Source organism: Zosterops lateralis (genome assembly GCF_965231275.1).
Source record: "Zosterops lateralis genome assembly, chromosome: 3".
Taxonomy (NCBI): Eukaryota; Metazoa; Chordata; class Aves; order Passeriformes; family Zosteropidae; genus Zosterops; species Zosterops lateralis.
In genome coordinates this window covers 92907618-92928482 of record NC_139764.1, presented here as the reverse complement: position 1 = coordinate 92928482, position 20865 = coordinate 92907618, and the positions used below count along the sequence as shown (strand labels likewise).

At 35.9% G+C, this 20865-nt stretch overlaps 1 protein-coding gene across 1 annotated transcript in view; it reads left to right on the top strand.

Moving 5' to 3' along the window:
* The window catches only part of MYOM2 (myomesin 2), an 80083-nt gene extending 59555 nt beyond the window's left edge, over positions 1-20528 (top strand). Inside the window, exons 27-38 of the mRNA XM_083857512.1 lie at positions 161-305; positions 426-485; positions 1908-1975; positions 5761-5874; positions 7242-7329; positions 10387-10425; positions 11101-11206; positions 15463-15626; positions 15937-15973; positions 16090-16112; positions 16950-17005; positions 18895-20528. Of these exons, the coding sequence (XP_083713638.1) occupies positions 161-305; positions 426-485; positions 1908-1975; positions 5761-5874; positions 7242-7329; positions 10387-10425; positions 11101-11206; positions 15463-15626; positions 15937-15973; positions 16090-16112; positions 16950-17005; positions 18895-19221 (1227 nt within the window). The 3' untranslated portion in view covers positions 19222-20528. The remainder of the gene's footprint in view (positions 1-160; positions 306-425; positions 486-1907; positions 1976-5760; positions 5875-7241; positions 7330-10386; positions 10426-11100; positions 11207-15462; positions 15627-15936; positions 15974-16089; positions 16113-16949; positions 17006-18894) is intronic.
* The last annotated feature ends 337 nt before the right edge of the window (positions 20529-20865 follow it).

Sequence of the window (20865 nt, the reverse complement as noted above, 5' to 3'; positions counted from 1 at the left end):
TTGTACAACAGTAAATAAAAGCAGAGTTCTCTTCCCTTTTTTTACAATTAAGAAGACATGAAAAAGATTGACTGTGGGGGAAGGAATATAAATCATAATTTATTCAATAAGAATCATAAGTAATTTACACTGTAATAAACTACTTATTTGTTTATTTCAGAGGCATAAAATAAATTGTGACCGTTCAAATGGCATTATAGAAATGGTGATGGAAAAATTTACAATTGACAATGAAGGTACCTACACAGTACAGATTCAGGACGGAAAGGCCAAAAACCAGTCCTCATTAGTTCTCATTGGAGATGGTATGTTCACTGAAACATTGAAACATTGAAATTTTGACTCTGATGAAGAAGTGAACTTCAATTATTCTTTAAATAATTTAGTGACTAACTCATTTTTCATTCATCTCTTCTAAAATTTAGCATTCAAGGGAGTATTGGCTGAGTCTGAGCTCCAACGAAAGGAATTTCTCAGAAAACAAGGTAAGATGGAGCAGATTGGTGACTTTAGGCCCAGTTTGCAGGTAATGATTCATCTCTGGTGAATGCTAAGTGCTTACATCCCCCCTTCTTTATTAGAGGATGAGTATATTGTTCAGTCTTAGGAGACACTTGAAACCTTGGTGGATTCTGTTTTCCAACATTGGCAGTTTGTGACAGAACCTTCACTAAGAAGAGAAAAAGGAGTTCTCACAAAAGATTATCTTTGCTCAATATTCATGAAGAGTGTGCCTACTGTAGGCTCTGGTCCAACAAAACATTTAATTGCATTAAGTTTAAGCATACAAGTTGTCTGTTCAATATAATTGACAGAAAAGTAGACAGACAAGACAAGTAGTGCTAGACAAGGAAGATTAAAAGCTTGACCCTAAAGTTTCTATTGAGGCAAAATTCCAGGAACTAAATGTATATTTGTTGCATAGTCGTTATACAGTTGTAGAGTTTGTTATATACTCGTTATTGATATTGCTTGCAGCTGAATGAGAAAATTATTATTGGATACATAATTCAGAACTCTATCCTTGTGAAATCCTTAAAAAATTGAACTTGAGCTCTAGTTTGTAATTTATACTTGTAAGCATATGGCTTTCAGGATGAAAGTAGCAATAATAATTAAAAACTTTTTCCTAAATAGCATAGGTAAGATTCTGTATAGAAACAACATAATTCTATTATTTTTGTTTTTGAAGTCTGTTTAAAATTTATTTAGGAAAGAAAGTATACGCTTTACAGCATAAACTGACAAAATCTTTTAATATTCAAGGATTTAAGTTAAAGTCTTGGACTTTGCAACTTCCCAGGTTTGGACCTTGATCCTGCCAACGCAAAGACATATACATTTTTTGAGATAAGTAAACACAATAGTTTTCAAAAGGCTGTGTATGTCAGCAAATTTTCATCAGCATATATTTATTTGCAGGCTTGGAACCTTCATAGGAAAAAATGAATATTTTCTCTTCTGCCTGTAATATTTAATACATTTTTAAACTTTACATTATTTGGACAAACAATGTTTGTTGTGGGTTTATTGTTTTTACATTAAATACATTATTTGTATACTTGTTTGTAGCTACTTTGTTTCTTTCCTCTGCTTAGTTGGCAGTTTGGCACAAAGGTATTCAATGAACTACTTTCTTTTATTCACCATTTAATATTTGGAATACTACCCACTTCACACAGATTCAGGGATGAGATTCAGGTTTCTAAGGTATAGTGTAACTGTAATTGCTGTAACTGGGATGATAAAAACTTGCAAGATTTTCCTTCTAGTGCATGGGTAATTCAGGAATTCCTTTTTGTTCTGGTGTAAGGATGTTGCAATTGTCATCCTTTTTCTTCCTTTCACTGGATCTTTCTGTTGCTCTGCATTCTGTAACATTGCTTTAAGATTTTTTTGTTTCTTAGGTCCTCACTTCTCAGAGTTTTTGTATTGGAAGGTTACAGAGGAATGTGAAGTTTTACTTTCTTGTAAGGTAAGAAAACATACTAGAAAAGATTTTTAAAAATATGTTGATGATGAATTGAGATAGAAAAATGTGAAAAAGGATTTGGATACCTTTAAAACCAAAAGTTTCATATGAAAACTATTTTTATTATTTGGAAAATTTTAATATGAAAATTTCTGTCTTACTCTTCTTCAACAGTAGTGTTAATGAAAAGAAAAACAAATATGGAATATTTCTAAATGTATTATTAGGTGGTCCAATTCTTTATAAAAATAGTGAGCCATAAGAATGATTTACACAAAATATATATCCCTTAATATGTATCTCTTCTATTCTTCCTCAAAAATAGCTAAATCCCCCCCCCCCCCCCCCCAGATTTCAAAATCTTTCTTTACCATTTTCTGATTTCTCTAATTCTCTAACAAAGTGTCTATTATTTAATCAACTGTAATCAAATGTGGTACAAAGACTTCTAGAATTAAGGTTATAAAACATGATTTTAAAATTATTTTTGGCTAATGACTTTTGAATCTTAAGTAATGATAATGTGTATTGATTTCAGTGTAACTTCTGCTATTAACATCCTTAAATGCCTTTCTGAACAGATAAATTTTCATTTGTTTTTCTCTTCTAGAGGGACTAATTAGAAGCCTGAATAACTAAGTAAAATTAATTCAGGCATCGAACTTTTCTTCATTCTTTTTTCCTCTAATATGAACTCTTTTGTATTAATTTTCTCCTTTTCTTTTGAATAACTTTTGGCTTATAATTAGATTAACTTGAATCATTCATTATGAGCAATTTACGTGCACATTTGTGGGATTTTTTCTCCTTCCTTTTTTTTTTTTTTTTTTCCTGCTCATTAACTAGGAGACCCTTAACCTCAAGTTATTCCCAGCAGAACTGACCTGATCCTGAAGCTGCCATTCCATGTGCTCTCATTTTAGGGCTCAACACTCATTAGTTCACATCATACTTTTGCTGGAGTACTTTATAATCTCCACATGCATGTGCCACAGGCATGAACCCTGCTTATCCTTTCACTCACATGGGGAATTAAATATTGCTGAACCAGATATGCTAGTGTTAATTCTCTACAAATTAATCTGAAATTATCCTTCTTTCATTGACTGTCAAGCCTGTTCATAGCACTGAAGCTGTGAGAGGCTGAGCATCTGATTATTTGCTTTTCACCAGTGTACTTTTTGTTCACAAGGTCAAAACATTTTATGTAAATGAAATCTAGGATGTGGGCTGCTTGCACACTCATCATTTTAACTATGCTATTGACCTTATAATGTTTGTTACTGTTAGTATGTGACTGGCTGTTAGGTTCACGTGGTACTGTTGTTTATAGCTGTTTAACTTATATTTGCGCATAGGAAGTGTTTGAAAAACAAAACCTGGGTTTGTCCTTCAAACTCTAGATATCTGACAAATTAGTTAGAAGTGTGGCCACTCCATGCTATTTCTGGGGTAATAAAAACAAGCAAGGAATAATCTCTGCCATCTCAGCCCATATCGTAACACTTGACCCAGGTCTCTTTCAGTCTCTGCTCAGTGCTCCTCTGCAAAAAAAATATTGTCAATGGAGTTTTTCCCTCTTCTAAGAGCCTGAGATAATCTGAAAGAAGTATCTATAAAAGAGGGCATCCTGGACTTTTTAAATGCCATAGCATGGCACAGGGAAACGAAGAAACCATGTCAACTGGAAGCTTGTGTAGGGCAAAGGACTGACTGTTGATCCAGGCCCATAACAGAAATGATGGACAAATATGGATTGTATTATAAAAGAGTAGATCAAATATTACCTCACATATCCTTTATTTTCTCTATGATTACACCTGATTGAATTTTGATTGACTTTAGTATTTAATTCTGAATTAGCTGGGATTGATGACCATGTTTTTATACTGTAGCCCCTCTAAGTCAGTGGAACATGGTTGTCCATTTGAAAGATAATTTGATGGTGTTTGCTTTTTTCTTTTTATTTTGTGCTTATTTTTCTTCATATGCCAGCAACTACTGTCATTTTGCTTCTAGTAATTCTAAATTTTGGAACTTTCAGAAGCTACTTGCTCTTCCACAACTTTGGCCCTTATTTGTACTGTGTCTGTTAAAAGCAGGATTTTTGGTGTGTGGCTAAACAGTGAAAAATGTAACATTTCATAGTAAAAGCCAACATGAAATAACTTCGGCACTGCAAATTGCATGTGTCTGAAACTCAGTCTATTTATTGTTCAGATTGAGTGCTAACAGTCTTTGATGAAAAATTGTTGAAAAGCATTAAAGGCTTGTTCCTTTGGGCTTTGTTCAAATAAAATTGCCAATCATGTCATAGGACTACAGGAACAGCCACTTTGTAGTTACTGGTAAATATAAAATGCTGCTCACTTTTCTCCAGCAAGTCATTGCTTTGGGCCCAGGTGGTGATCTCAAATACTGCCAGGGATCCATAGCAACCACACTGGTTATTAAGGAAGGATAGATGTGATTAATCTGAGCATGTTTGATAGAGATGCCTAGGAATCATTATAGAAGACCCTCTATTTGTCACCTCTACAGAGAGCTTTCATAGAGCTGTTCATGTATGGAATGACTTCTCTAATGTAAAAAGGCTCGAAATTAGTGCATGCTTTTTCCTCCAAGCAAGCCACTTGAAAACTGTTGCGGATCTGTATAAAGTTCCTGGTTGCCCTCTAGCCATTTGTTCTGTTTTTTGCTTTTTCTTTAAGGAGCCTTTTTAAAGCAACTGCCTGGGGACTGAGAAATATCTTGGCAGCTCTGTTCTTCTACCAAAGCCACAATGACTAGGAATTCAGGCTACACATGAAAATACTGTTGCATTTTTTTGGCTTTTAGCAGGGTATGGGGATAGGGATGTTAAATAAACTATAGTGTTTTTGAAAGTGAGGGTAAAAAAAATACATATATATATATATAAATTGCCAAGGTATCTAAAAAGAGCAGCACTTTTAGCTTGAGTTCATAATTTGAGGTAATTTATCCATCAATATTTCAAGTGTGTCAAATATATAGTTTTTATATCAAAATTAGAACAGTAATTCAGGTACAGCTGTAGTCTATTTAAGTATTGTTTCAATTAATTGCTGCTACTACAGCATAATTCTTGCTTTTAAATAAGTGCTCTGCATATACACTACGTTAGGTTAAGCTCCTTTTGTTGGGAGAGACTGCAATTTGTAGGATTGCTCAGGTCTTTGTATGCCCCATAGGACTCAATGTAGAAGGTAAAATAAAAAAGGGCTTTTGGTGCAGCTCACAATTTTGAAGTCTTTGATGCTTTCAGGATAGTGATTTCAGTTGCTTTCTGCAGCTTATCCATGAGAGACATGGCTTAGGTAGCTGGGATAAATCTCCAAATTGGCCAAAGACTAAGATAAGGCCTAAGTTTTGTGTTATAACTCTCTGGAGTCACAGGGCAAACACAAAAAGATAAAGGAGAGTTCAGAAGTTCTAATTTGAAACATACTTCTTTCGCAGCTATCTCTAGACAAACTACAAGCACAGAGCAAGGATGCAAAACCATTTGAGGGAAGAGATTGCCAGGATTTTCTTTAAGGATTTTACAGGGCTCTGAAGTTGTAACCTGTATACTGTGCTGCAAAGAAACACTGAGGACTAAGATTTGCTTAGGAGGACTTGGTTGAAATTGGTTTTTTGCTTAGCTTTATTTGACATGTATTATAAAAAAAATGGTTTCATCTGTTGAAAGTACCTGTGTGACTTCCCACAGTGCAATACCTTTCCTCAGGACACAGCCAGGCTTATGTGCCTTTTCTGTTGTACAGGTTGCAAACATAAAGAAGGAGACTGATTTTAAGTGGTATAAGGATGGTTCTGGGGTTGAAGTTGAGGAGCTGCCTGATCTGCAAAAGGGAGAATGTCACCTCAGTATTCCCAAGGTACTGTATCTCCTGCTGAATACAAATGACAGCTTCTGCTTGACACACCATGGATTTACCAGCCAAAGCAGTAAGCCAGCTATCATGATTTTTTAACAGTTGTAAGAAAAAATGTATTTTCTACCCTTCCATTAGCTGGTGAATAACTACTGCTAGCAAAAAGTATCTGTTTTTTTAATCAGCTCAGAGTTCGTGCTTAAGTTGCTTCAGAGTCCTTGGGTGATATGTACCTCATTCTTGATTATTACTCCTTAATTTTTCAACTTATTCAAGTACCTAATTTTTGACAGTGTTTCAGTTTCATTGCCTAAAACTGATAAGTTTGAAGTTTATGGCTTCTTAAATTTATCTTTATGCAAACAGGATAATCCAACTTCTATATGAAACCTTAACTTGCATAGTTGCTGCCTTTGTGAAGTGAAAAAACCTCCCAGAACAAGATTTTCTGCTTTCATTAATGTGCATTACATCTAAATTGTTTATTTATTGGCTTCATATTCTTTTAATTTCCTTCCTTCATTTCCCTTGAAGGAGGATATTGACTTACCAGCTTCATTTTTCTGGAGTAGCCCTCTTTTGGGAGGGTGGTTTCTGCTTGTCTTGGATTGCTCTTGTTACTTGTCATTCAGTTTTATGATATTAGTGCTATGGTTTATGTTCTTGTGGATTTGTATAAGTCTAAGTATTAAGTCATCTCCAATCTATATATAACTGTTTGTATATTTTCCTTCAGGTTTTAAAAGAAATTAAAATAAACCCGCAAAACCCAAAAATCCCTACTGCCTTTAATGCAATATCACTGTGATAGATTTCAGAATGTAAGCTCTCCAAGGGTAATGAATTAATTATTTACTTAGCCTAGATATAATTTAAATACAGTTGCTACTTGAATTCAAGCAGTATGAAGGAGCTGATATTACAGGATATAGATTTGCTGTTTTATTACAGGATATAGATTTGCTGTTTTATCATTTACATAATTTTAAAAAATGATCGTTTCTGTTGAAGAAAAATTACATTTCTAAAGTTTGTGTAGGTTGCAGTTATGCCTTGTTACATCTTACTACAGTGCTTTTAATTTCTACTGACCAAAATCAATCCTGTCTTTTTGGAACAAGAGAAAAAAACCTCACGGTTTCTACAGGAAGTTGAATTGAAATCAGAAAAGGTTTTAGACTTAAGAACTAAATGCATCTCCATAAAAAAAGCATGAGCAAGCTGTTCATAGTTTCTATCTCCTCTCTGGTAAGATTATTTATCCAGAAGAATGTACAATGTATGTTGTTTTATTTAGAAAATTACGTAGGTAACTAGTACTATCTAGTACTATCAAGTTTGTCAGTCAACATCTTGTGTTTTCCTTGCAGCTGTCTCGTAAAGATGAAGGAGTTTATAAGGCAACACTATCAGATGATAGAGGTCATGATGTATCTTCTCTTGAATTATCAGGAAAAGGTAACATTCAATCTACTGTAATGGAATAATGACCTTCACATGTTCTCTGGAGGTGTCAAAGATCTATCCTTGCAAATGGCAAATTAGCATAATTTTTGGCATTCTTTAAATTTCATTTCTCTTATGTTATAGAGACCTGAACTGCAGATCAGCACTTTAGGAGGGGTGACACTTGGCACTGTTGTGATTAATCTCTAGCATTTTGACAGGCAGGAGATGAAGTATGTTTTACCCAGACAGACACTACATTTTAATGGAGATCTCTCTCTCTCAGGTTTGCTAAATCTACAAATAAAACCTAAAGCAACAAAATGCTATATTCATATGGGACTGTCAGTAGGGACTGAGAGTGCTTTTGATTCCAAATCATAAAACTGTTTTGTGGGTTAGCATCAGCTGGCATCTCAGCCCCACACAGCCACTTGCTCACTCTCTTTCAGTGAGATGGGGGAGAGAATCGGAAGGGGAAAAGTGAAAAAACCCTGGGTTGAGCTAAAGACGGCTTAATAGGTAGAGCAAAAGTTGTATATACAAGCAAAGCAAAACAAATAATTCCTTCTTTGTTTCCCAGGGGCAGGTAAGTGTTCAGCCATCTCTAGCAAAGCTGGGCTCCATCACGTGTAACATCACATGTAACAGAGACTTGGGAAGGCAAACACCATCACTTCAAATGTTCCTCACTTCCTCCTTCTTCCCTGAACTTTATATACTGTGTATGATATCATATGGTATGAAATGTCCTTTGGGTCAGTTGGGATCAGCTGTCTTGGCTGTGTCACCTTCCATCTTCTTGTGCACCCCCAGCTTCCTCTTGGTGAGGCAGTCAGAGGAGAAGAAATAAAAGACTTCCACATTGTACAAGCACTGCTCAGGAATAGCTAAAAACATCCCTGTGTTACCAACACTGTTTTAGTCACAAATCTAAAACACAGCACCATAAAGCTGCTATGAAGAAAACTGACTCTATTCCAGACAAAACCAGTACATTTTCTGTCCCTTATTCCATACCATTTATGTCATGCTCAGGTCCCACAGTTAGTAATATGTTCTCATTAATCATGTCCTCCCTTCCTGTCCTTTGATATATACACACAGATATCATTCCCTTAGTCTGTGGATTTGTGTATGTATATCCTGGCCACTGGAATAAACAAAAGGTACAGTAGGTCTCCATCATATGGTCAGGGGCTCAGTTTCCAGTGACTATACTTCCGGTATGGCAAACTGTGTTGTGCTTGAATGTACAGTGAAATGCTTATTTAGAGAATTCACAGTATCTAATTCTGTGGGTCCAGGAGGCTTTGAAAATGTCAACCAGCAAATCCATGAAAATTGGACTATTGAACCAAACAACAGGCCTCCTAAATGGTGGAGTTAGCTTTGAAACATAAGAGATATAAAGAGAAGTCTAACAGGAGCAGAGAAGACTGAATATTCTATGGGGCGGATTACTTCAAGCTCAGTATTCACTGATATTCAAATGAAGTTAAAAGAAAATAAGAGAATATAATCTAAAATAGATGCATGATAGACATTTAGAAAAGGTTTCATATGATATCATACATCACAGTGAGATACAGCAATCCTATTTACATTTAATTTTTTGATGTAAAAAATGTCAGTTTACTTTGACCTTGATGAGCTCAGTTGGTTAAAGCATAGTGCTAATGATGCCAAGGTGGTGGGTTTGATGCCTGTATGGACCATTCACTTAAGACTTGGAACTGATGACTCTTGCGGGTCCCTTCCAACTCAGAATATTCTGTGATTCTGAGTCCATAACAAACACTGATCTGTTGCCAGCGTGAGTGAATTTTACTTAATTTTGGTGAATAAAGCTTCCCTGGATATATTTGCTTACATTCCACCAAATATGCCAAAGTGAATCTAGAGTCATCCTAAATGCATGTAGACATTTGTCCCAAATAATGGGTATTTTTTGGCAGGCTCCTAATGGAAGGAGAAAGACATTTTAAAAAATTAACTCAGTTTACCAAAAATCTTAACATTCCTTTTCCGCATATGGAGGAAGTACCTGTAACAAGAGGAAAAAGATGAGTATCAGGTTGAGTCCTTAAGATGTGGTTTACTGCAGAATGCTGTATTATCAATTGATAGTCTCCCAGGCATTTTTCTTTTGAATAAATTCTGCCCATTATTCTCTCAGAAAAAAGCCCCACCCTCATTTGGACAGTATGGTTAATATAACCCTATCTTCTCAGACATCTGTATTATAAGATATATATAATATGCAATTCATGTCCTTATATCAAGGTGTCAGAAGAAGCATACTGGAGATTTTGGAACTGTAGCATGATTTATTTTAGCTGGGGCAAAAATGTGCATATACAGATCAATCCAGAACAAATATTTAAGTAGTATTTTCTGAATTTCCCCCAGTTCTCTGACTTCCATTTTCATAAAAAATCATCAGTGTTGAATAAGCATCCTTAAGACTTGACTATGCATTCTTTAGATTATGTTGGTTCTTTCTTTTCTACATTACATGGTGTCACAGAATATGATTCTTCTGCTATGAAAGTGTTCCCCACTCTTGTGCCCTTGTCTCCAGGGTTCTCTCCTGCTACAAACCCATCAGCTCTGTGATATTTCAAAAGCTTGATATGACACCTGCTTTATTTCACTTGCTGTTAAAGGACTTCACTTCTGTCAAATGCCACCCTACAGGGAGAAGGTGAAACTATTTTCACCAAGAGATAATTTCTTTTTCACCTGCACTCTCCTTTGAATGTGAACTATTCAGTTTTAATGACTTTTTTCTTTTTGCTGGCCTAAGGGAGAGAGACAAAGATTTGTCTGCAGACAGCTGACTCCACAAAAGGCAGAGATACTGAGTGACACAGCACAGAATTCATACGCTGTACACAGACAGTTTCCAATTTGTCCTATACACCTGTTGCAATTTTAATGGTTTTCGTTGCTTAAGGATATGAAGACTTCCCATATTGCTTTAATTAAACTGAACATAAAAAAGCTATATTCTGATTGAAATTTGATGGTACATTTTCTTCCTTTTTTTTTTCTTTCTCTCTGCAGTTTATGATGATATAATGTTGGCATTGAGTGGAATGAGTGGTAAGTAAACGCTGTCTTGAATTTTCATGTAGTTTTTTATTTTGAAGTCACATGAGGCTGAGACAGAAAACTTATTTTAAGTGGGAAATCTCTCAGAGTCTTGATGCTTATATTATTATGGAAATTATTAAGTTTCTGAACAGGCAGTTGGCCTTGCTAATTGTCACTATTAAAAGGGAACAAAGTATTATTCCACCTGGCTTGTTTGGTTTAGATACTGTGAAAATGTTGCAGCAATAATTCTCTTCTCACTTTCCATTAGTAAGTGAACTTGATACAGAAAGAATGAGGTTCTGAATCTGTCTCCAGTGAGAACCTGTTCTTTCCACTTAAAGAATAAGGTTTGCAAATAAAGAATAAAAATTTTATGCAAATAGAATCATTATACTACTCTTTCGTGGAAATTATATAACTAGACTATTATTTCACAATGGATCTCTCCAGTCATGATGCTTGTATATGGCAATAAAGTAATAAATTTATACTGAACTTTTACCTGATATAAATCAGCAGATGTTCCCTGAGAATTATGACAACTGTCTCTGTGATACTTGAGAATCATGACCGAGGTCTTGAATTTTCTTTTGTCCAGGCAGTACAAATAGTTCACTCCTCTATTTCCTGTTCATTCCACTATCTCTCCCATTTTATCAATATATACTCTATTTAATCTAGGTAAGTTTGCCTCTCCACTGAAGATTCTTTGCACCGAGGAAGGAATAAGGCTCCAGTGTTTCTTGAAATACTACAATGAAGAAATGAAAGTCAGCTGGTGCCACAGGTAGATGAGAATATTTTTTCAATTTTTCTTGATAAAAAATTGCTGTCTTTACAATTTAATATTTACTGTTCTGTGGCAATAATTTATAAATTGGACCACATTAATGAATTTCTCTTTCCAGAACAATATATTCTCTTTTAACATAGAAAGTACATAAGGTAAAAGAAATATGAAAAGGCTTGTCCAACACCCATCAGGAGGGCTATAACAGATGGAAAAAAAGGAATCTACTGTATTGTGTTCTCTTATTCAACACAAGACTTTTTGTCTTCTATTGTATAATTTGACTGGTTCAAATATAGCAAAATATTTGGGCCAAGTTTCCGATTCAGAACTGCCTTTTTTCTAAAGTTCTCCAGTTTTAGGTGAATACCAAAGATCTGCTTTCACAGTTTAATAAAAGCCTGTATTAAGAACAGAATTATTTTTTTCTAAACTGATACAGTCTTAATGTGCTGGTTTTGCATTGATTGAAGAAAGTTGTAGGAAAAAAACAATTAGTGACTAGCTTTGAATATTGACAACCTTAGAACCAATTAGAGAGCTCGAAACACCCCTGGACTACACAGTTAAAAATCAGAATGCCAGGAAAAGCTCTTTTCCTTCTGGCGCGGGGGCAGGTACCAGCCGGCCTGGCCGCTCAGGGCAGTGTGCCAGGTGTGCCAGGCCAGGGCCTGCTGCCCCACTGCGGGGAAAGGCCATGGATACAAACATCCAGCCTGGGAAAGGCCATGGATACAGACATCCGGCCTGGGGAAGGCCATGGGATACAAACATCCAGCCTGGGAAAGGCCATGGATACAAACATCCGGCCTGGAGAAGGCCATGGATACAGACATCCGGCCTGGGGAAGGCCATGGGATACAAACATCCAGCCTGGGAAAGGCCATGGATACAAGCATCCAGCCTGGGGAAAGGCCATGGATACAAACATCCAGCATGGGAAAGGCCATGGATACAAACATCCAGCCTGGGAAAGGCCATGGATACAAACATCCAGCCCAGCCTAAAGCCTGCCCCGCCACTGCCCTGGGCCAGAGGAGGGTCTGCTGGGCCCGGCAGCGGCTCCTGGGCTCGGCTGGGCCCACCCCGATACTCTCGAGGGGTGGGAAAAGTGTCCGTCAGCCTGCCCGGCCACATCCTGGTGCAGCCTTCAGCCACTGCCCAGAGAAAATGGTATCTCTTTCCTTGCACATATAAAACTTGCAAAGCACTGACTTTTCTCTGAATCTTAAGAAAGCCAGAGGAAAGACATGTAAAGAGGCGATATGAAGATAGCAAAGTCATTTAAGGAAGAGTGACATCTTAGATGGAACAGATGAGATAATGCCTTGGTTTTAGGCTAAAAGTCTTTTATGAGCTATGGTAATAGACTGTAATATGCTAGAATATCCCTTTAAACTGTGGAAAAAGTAGGCACTGGGGAGATGATGAGAGTATTCAAATTGTAGATATAAGCAAAGGCATTTGTGATGGACTAAGTAAATACTGAAGTAGCTGTGACCTTATCAGAAGCTTGAAGAGAGAGAGATAGATGAAGATGAGAATCTGCCCCTATAAAGAGAAAAGATCTCTATTCCTAGAGATGAAGAAAAAGCCTTTGCTTTTAGATCTGTTCATCTTTAACATGATACCCCATGAGCCATGACCCATACTGCAGCAGTGGGAAGCTGTGTTATATGGGAGGGACTTCACAACTGCAGATTTCCCAGGCAGCTGCTTTTGTGAGAGTTAAACTCCACAAGCAGACTGTTCTTTCTTGTGGAAAGTTCCATAGTAGACTAAAAGAGACTTCTCTCTATAAATGAACTGATGAAAGACTGTTTTATAAGTGGTAAACTGACCTAGAGTTTCAAGGTTTGTCTTTATACGTTATCTGTGAGAAAGAAAAGAAACTGTTGGGGGAGAGGAGAAGTGTTTTGAAGGTTTTATTCTGAATCTTATTTTTTTTTTTCTCTCTGGTAATTTTGTTAATAAACCTATTTTTATACCTTTTAAGTTTTGAGCCTGCTTGGTTCTCTCCTAATCCTATCTCACAGTAGAAAAAGAATAAATAATTCTAGTAGACACTCAAACCACTAATTTTAAGAAACAAAAATTGGCAAACGTGAAGCCACTGCACTTAAGTAACCCAAAATATTTTAATTTTGATACTCCTCTTTGAAAAGATATTCCATGGGGCACAGAACACCTTGAGAATAACTCTCAGAGCTGAGAACATGGCTGAAAATTAGCTTCAAAGTTGCTAATAGTTTTCTACTCTCATGTTACATTAATCTTTCACTTTGGAGACAATCACATCATCTGTGTATTTGCAGTTAAATATGTGTTCAAATGTTTTGTTATGCCAAGCCTTTGCTCGTTTGAAACTGCAGGTAATATTTGAAAGGATTTAAAAGCTCTTCAAGAGGTTTCAACTTTCACATTTCTTGATGGCCTACAAAGATGACACACAGTAACTGGTCTGACTTAGACAGGAATAGTCTGGTTTATGAATGTTGTCTTAGCCTTGCAATGCTTTCTGTGAAGACAGGAACACAAAGAAAGCATCAATTATCACATTCAGGGAGCTCAAGACCACTTCTGCAGGGCTGTGCAACCGTATTTATGTCTCAGACTTTGTATTTATAAAGTTCTTTTTTCATAGTAGTGATGCTAGTATGATGGCAAGGAAAAGAAAAAAAAATTGCTTCTGCCTTTTCTGTATCTGCTTGGGTTTTAAAAGTGACAGTCTATTCTACCATCCATTTCATAGCAGTATAAAAGTAAAGAATGCTACATGGCTAATATGGAAATATCAGTGTGCATATTATTTATATTTATATGTATATTTATAATATTTATATTTTTCTATTTCTATTTACATAGAGAACCCCTCAAATATTTTAGATTTTATAATGTGTTACACTTTGTCTTGAAGATGATTAAACACAGATTCTGAATTAATAAAATCTCAATTCTTATATGAGTACAATGACTATAATCTGAGCTGTTAAATACACCAAAACAAACAAACCAACTGACCAACCTCTTCCAAACTTCCCATCTCCTTTAAATGGGGTTATAACAAATATGTTTCCCTGGGGAAATTGAAGCACTACACAGCTCATGATTTCTATTGGATTTTTTTAGCATGTAAATTTCTAGCTAGCATTTAATTATCCACTGTCATCCATAGCATGAAATACCATACAAGTCCTAGACCTTGTATTCATCATCCACTCAGGGCACAGAAGGAAACATTGTATGTAATATTTTCTAATATATAGCAGTTTCTATCCAGAAATCTAGTTTGGTAGGCTGAAATCAATTTAATTAATCAATTTAAAGTTGTCTTAAAGAAAGGAAAATGGTAAAAACACTTTTTCACCATTAAAATGATTCTAGCTGTGGAGTCTAATTAGCTCTGTCTAGGCAAATAAATTTAGTGATCAAGGAAAAGCTAAAACTGACTTCATTTATTAAAAATTCCAACTAAAGATGCTTGGAGAGGAAGAACGAAAAGAAGTATTTCTTTAGTTAATGAATAAAAGAAGAAAGTTCTCTTTGAGCCATTGAAAGTGGTCAGGTTTATATGCTCTCATTAAATAATTTCTTCTATTTCCTCTCTTCATGACAGACTGTGGACCAGAAAACCACCTGATCTGAAACTGCAGAGAATGTCTTTTATTCTTAACTAGGTGGTGATAAGTCAAGCTGATGCCATTGTTTTTAAAGAGTTTTTATTAATCATCTGCAGTTAAGAAATTTTCTTTTCTTGCTTTTTTAAAAAACAAAAATGTATTTTAACTGATGCTAGAGTAATTTTACACAAATCTTTTGTTAATTGATTTTTGAAGTTAATGAAAGACAAAAGATATCTTTCCTTCACCAGAAAAGGTGATGTGCCTATAATTTACAACTCTTATGTATTATATTTTACTGTGTATGAAATGTACAGAACCATAAGCACTTTCACACAGAGTCGTGTATATGCATAAAGAGGTAAGCATAGCTCTTTGTGAGGAGAGAAGAATGAGAAAATTGTGAACTAATGAATCTTAGAAATGAAAACACAAGCTAATATTTTTGAAGTGTTTCATACTTCCACCTGGAAGCAAAGAGTATTCCGGAAAAATAAGCCCATCAGTTGCAATCTATCTATACCTCAGGAATAGTATGTTATCTTTTGTGACTTTTCATAGATGATTTTCTATGGACAACATACATGAAAAGAATGTTCAAACTCACCTCTATTAACATTTTTTTTCCCCCAGGGAGTCTAAGATTTCTTCTGGTGAAAAGATGAAGATTGGAGGTGGGGAGGATGTTGCCTGGTTGCAGATAACTGAACCCAGTGAGAAGGATAAGGGGAACTACACCTTTGAAATCTTTGGTGGCAAGGAATCCTACAAACGCACAATTGATCTGTCTGGGCAAGGTATAGGATATAAGATCGGATTTGTATTGTGCCTGTTCATAGATTTTACTGGAAATAGAGGAATTACAGTAAAAATAGATAGTTTTTGTTTAGAACCAGTCATAGTTAAGTTTGATAACTGTTATTATCTTTTTAGTCTCATATCTGTTTTCAGCACCAGCTGCATTAATTTTCAGGGGTCTGGTTTATCATTGTGCTACTGTCTGACCCTGTATGGCTTTTAAAAGAGTTCTGACATGGGTAAGTGTTGAAATGTTTATTGTGCAAATGATGTTCATGGAAAATAACCCTCTCAATTGTTTTGTTACAGCTTTTGATGATGCATATGCAGAGTTCCAGCGACTCAAGTAAGTGCTGCATCTTTTGTATTTTAATGCCATAACAACAGTGTCTTTGTTTACAAAAATATTTTATTACTAATTTCATCAATAACATTGTATTTTTTCTTTCTCAACAACTTTAGGGCTGCTGCTTTTGCTGAGAAAAGTAAGTTTATTTTACATTTTATCATATGTGTTTTACAATGTGATCTAGTGTTCTTTTTAAAGCATCCATCATGATGTGCTGCCATAACTTACTGAGTTCTATGGTTATGGAAATCCTCTATTAGCTCAAAACATTGCAGTAACAATAGTAATTAAATACACAATACAACTGTGTATTTAGTTGTCTTTAATTGCAATGGAAACCCACTAAATACTTTACATATTGCAAGCCTCCACTGTATCTTCTTGTGTCTGCAGAGATTTGGTGAAGTGTGAATTCTGTCATAGAAGGAGGTGTTGATTCTGAAAGCTGCTGAGAATACTGAATATTGGGATCTATCTATTAGGAAAAAATTGCCTGCTGCTGCCTGTTCTGCACTGCTTGTGGAGATCCAGACTGTAGGGAAGCTCATTACAGTCAGGGACTGTAGGATTACTGGAAATTACATCAATTCCCTGGTGATGACATGATGCTTCTGCCCACAAAGACCTTGGCAGAACAAATTTTTTTCTTAAATTTTAGATACCACCAAGATGCTAAAAGCACCTCCTTACTTTGCTCTGGGCCCAAAACACAAACTGTCAAGCTCAGCAGTACCTTCAAGGTTGTTATGTGTATCAGTTTTGAATGCTGTGGCACAATCTCTGTGAAAAAAATCTAAAGGGACTACACAACACATTAAAACCCTCCCAAGATATCACAAAAATTGTATTTTTTAAAAAAAGATTTAAAAAACCCCCAAAAAGCGCTGTGAGTCATGACACCAAAATCATTAAGAAATTACTAATTTTGAGGTCTAAACTTCACACAGTCACCATATTTTTCTTTAACTCCTAGATCGTGGTAAAGTAATTGGTGGTTTGCCTGACGTCGTTACTATAATGGATGGGAAGGTAAGGACAGCTTTTTTCATGTTGAGCAGTGAGATGTTTACTTTGATGTCAAAAGGTGAGGGAATGCAAATGGTTTCATAGAAACCGAAAGGAGAAGGAGAATAATTTTATTTTTAGTTCAAATCTGTAATTTCATAAGTATAACAGACACAAATTATCTAAAATGACTCTGGAATATATCTGTTAGATTTTTAATATCAACTTATTAAGACAATTATTATGATTTAATTATTAGTTTCTCTTAAATTATGTAACTTTTGAAAGCAATAGTAATTAAATGTTGCACATGTTTCAAAAAGGACAGAAAGAATAAAACTCATGCTATTAGACACAAGATTATTTTCCCAAAATTTTATTTTTGTGTTTGTATCGTCATTCCTTTAAATATTTTATAGTAAGTCTAGTACCTATATACTCTTGGCTAACTTTGCCTCCTAAGCAGTATCACTTCAAGAATACTCACAGACTTAGCTTGCGACTGGATTCTACTCATAGTGTGTAAATCTTCCTTCAACATTCCGACTTTGGATGCATGAATCGTGCAAGGCCACTTCTATTTGTGAAGAATATGGTGCTTTTGATCACTGAAAATTTCTTCCTGTTTTATTTTCTCTCTGAGTTTCATCACACTATTCAGTCGTCGTCAGTTGAGAAAAACCTTCCTCAAAAATATGCATGTGTGAACACAGATATCCATTTCTCAGCTCCTTCTGGATCAGGATTTGGTGAAACCTGAAAGGGAATGTGGAGGGAATTTAAGGAAGAATTTTGGTAGAAAAAGTCTGTTTGAGGTTGTTAACACTAGGGTTTTTTCTTTGTTTTATTTTTTCCTGTTTTCTTTTTTATTTTTCTTTCCTACACAATGTTGCATATGTTAAATTCTTAAGGTGACTTAGTTATCTAGGGCCAAAGTGAGTTTTCAGCAAAGGTAGATGAAGTACAGACTAATGAGTGCAACTTCTCAGATGTTTCATTTTTTCTGTGATCACTGTACCTAAATACATGCAATTTACATACACACACTTAGAGGGTGATCAAAATGGAGTTCAGCAGTTCATCTATAAAAATCTGGGAGAATGCTCATGAATATTTTACAAGCTCCTTAAATTTCAGTTAAGCTGATGAAAAATGCCTAAGGTGCCAGGATGGTCCATTACATAATGTCAGCTGTTTTCTGAATATGCTTCACATGCATGTAACATGGTTGGACAAGACTGTGAACAACCCTGTCTAGTGGAAGGTGTCCCTTCCTGTGGAAGATGTCCCTCCCCATGGCAGGGGGATGGCAAACAGATGATCTTTAAGGTCCCTTCTAACCCAAGCCATTTTATGATTTTAAGAACACTTTACCAATATTTATGTATTATTTATTCTTCATAAAATGTTTCCACTTTACCAGTCAGCCACACCTGGAATCAATGTCCAGTGATTCATGCTGTGTATTCTATTTTTAAGTGATTTTTTTTTTAATCATCTCAAGCAATAACCTCAGGAGGCCTTGGTCAGAAAAGATTTGCTCAGTTCTCCTCCCTGCTGTCTACAGGGAAGCTTCAAGGATGTTTTTAAAACTATCATTGCCTGAACCTCATGTCAGACTAATGGGTTGTCAGGAGTCTCCTGCAGGCAGGACTACAATGACAGTCCAACTTACCATCTTCAGACACTGTAACCCTGAGGCTATTGCTGTATCACAGTTACTGGTGAGATGGTGGAAAGTCTGAATCAAGGGAAAAAGAAATATTAGGGACTCTACTTTTCAGTCTTCAAGAACATAATATTATGTCTGTGCTTAATTAGCTAAGAAAAAAAATGCCTAAAAATAATACAATGAATATTCTGGTTAAAAAAATCTTACTGATCTCTAAATTACTTCTGTTTTTCTCCCTCAGACACTGAATCTGACCTGTACTGTATTTGGAAATCCTGACCCTGAAGTGGTGTGGTTCAAGAATGACAAGGCCTTTGAAATTGATGAGCACTATGCATTTTCACTGGAACAAGGGAAATATGCCAGTTTAACCATCAAGGGGGTGACTTCAGAAGATTCAGGCAAATATAGCATCCATGTCAAGAACAAGTATGGTGGGGAAACAGTGGATGTCACTCTAAGTGTGTACAGACATGGTGAAAAAATGCCTGAAATTAAGCCTGGCCAACTTGCTAAACCCAGGCCAATACCACCATCAGAAGAAGTCCTCAAACCTGAGGGCGAGTGAAGATCCTGTTACACATGAAGCTTCACCCTATGTTTGACAAACAGAATAGAATGCGTGAGCTGTATTTGAGCTATTGTCACACAAAATTAATTGGTAATGTCCAAATGGAAACAGTTTTTAAGTTTGCTTAGGGAGATAGCTGTGCTGTGGTACTGTACACATCTGCAACAATTTCATTTTGAATGCATATAATAGAGTAGGACTTGTAAACAATGAAAAGCCAAATTCCTGCCAGAGGTAGGAACTATATGCAATGGCAAGTTTCAAAAACCTACAAACCTATAGTGAACTTTAATTTTCATGCTTCTCAATCCTCTGCAAAATAACCCAAAGTCCAAGCAATCCAACAAGCCTCTGAGAACAAATGTCCCATCAGTAAAGGTAATGAACTACAGTTATATAGATATTCAGAGATAGTCCTTTTGGCTTTGAAGACCTTGGTTCTGTAAGTTTAGTGAATAGTCATGCTTTAGTAGTGATACTCTTTTTCCATCAATAGTGTGACTTTAGTAGACTTTCACAAATGTTCACTTTTTATTCACTGAACCATAGGTCACATGGTTGTATTTTGTTTTTCCTGCTTTGTGCTAATAAAACTTTAAAAGTCACCTTTGCTACTCACTGCTCCAAATCACACCTAACTAGTTCTATTTACTCTTCTTCATTGTTTAATTATTGCTTATTGCACAATTTCACAGCTGGTAGCATGCAGACTATCGACTTTCAATAAAGAATGCAAATTATGGTTAATCACAGTCACTGGGTGGCACTTGCAACATTAATTTTACTTTTTACAATACAGGTCAAGCTTAAACTGGCACCAGAAGATATGTATACAATTCAGTCACTTAAGATAATTATGTCTTTGATTCTTCTCGCAGTGTAAAGAATCAGGGAACTCTTCCATGGGTGAAGTGATGTTCTTCTAGGCAAAAATTTCAATACATTCTTATTGTGAAACATTTAAATAGGATGGGCATCTGTTGCTGACATATCTCTCATAAGATACGTAATGGAGTGTTTGCAGTGCTGGCTTTTTTGAATCAGGTTCCCTGTTCTGTAGAAAACCACCTATGTACCTAGAAGAAGTTTGCTCCTTGCTAAGCAGCTTCCAGCAGAGTTCTAATGGTAAGCAACACCCATGATACACATCCTCTCTTGTGACTTCTTCCAGTCTCTAGGATAAATGAGATGAAAAGGGGGCATTGTGCGATATCGGAGCTTGGATAAAGGGTCACATGAAGAAATGGCAAAATCTGCAAAGAAACTGTTAAATCTTCACTGAATAAATTGGATGAAATAATTTAGCACAAGTCTATAGACTATAAATTTGTGTTCGGGGTCACTGCTAAAAGCTGATGCTCAGTCTTTCACTCTCAGTTTCAGCTTCTGAGCTTAAGTGTGAGAAATACAGAAACAAATGTTCTGACTTCTCTCCTCCCCCTTGCAGCAGACAAACTGAAAAACTCAGGGAAATGACAGTTTTGGAACAAATTTTATTTTAGGGTTTCTTTTTTTTTTTTTTTTTTTTTTTAAATTTCTGTGACATAAACCTTTCATTGCTTTGTCTGGGACCCAATTCACTTGAACCACAATTTTTTCATTTTGAAGAAAGATGAAAAGCAGATGAAATAAGAAACCAAC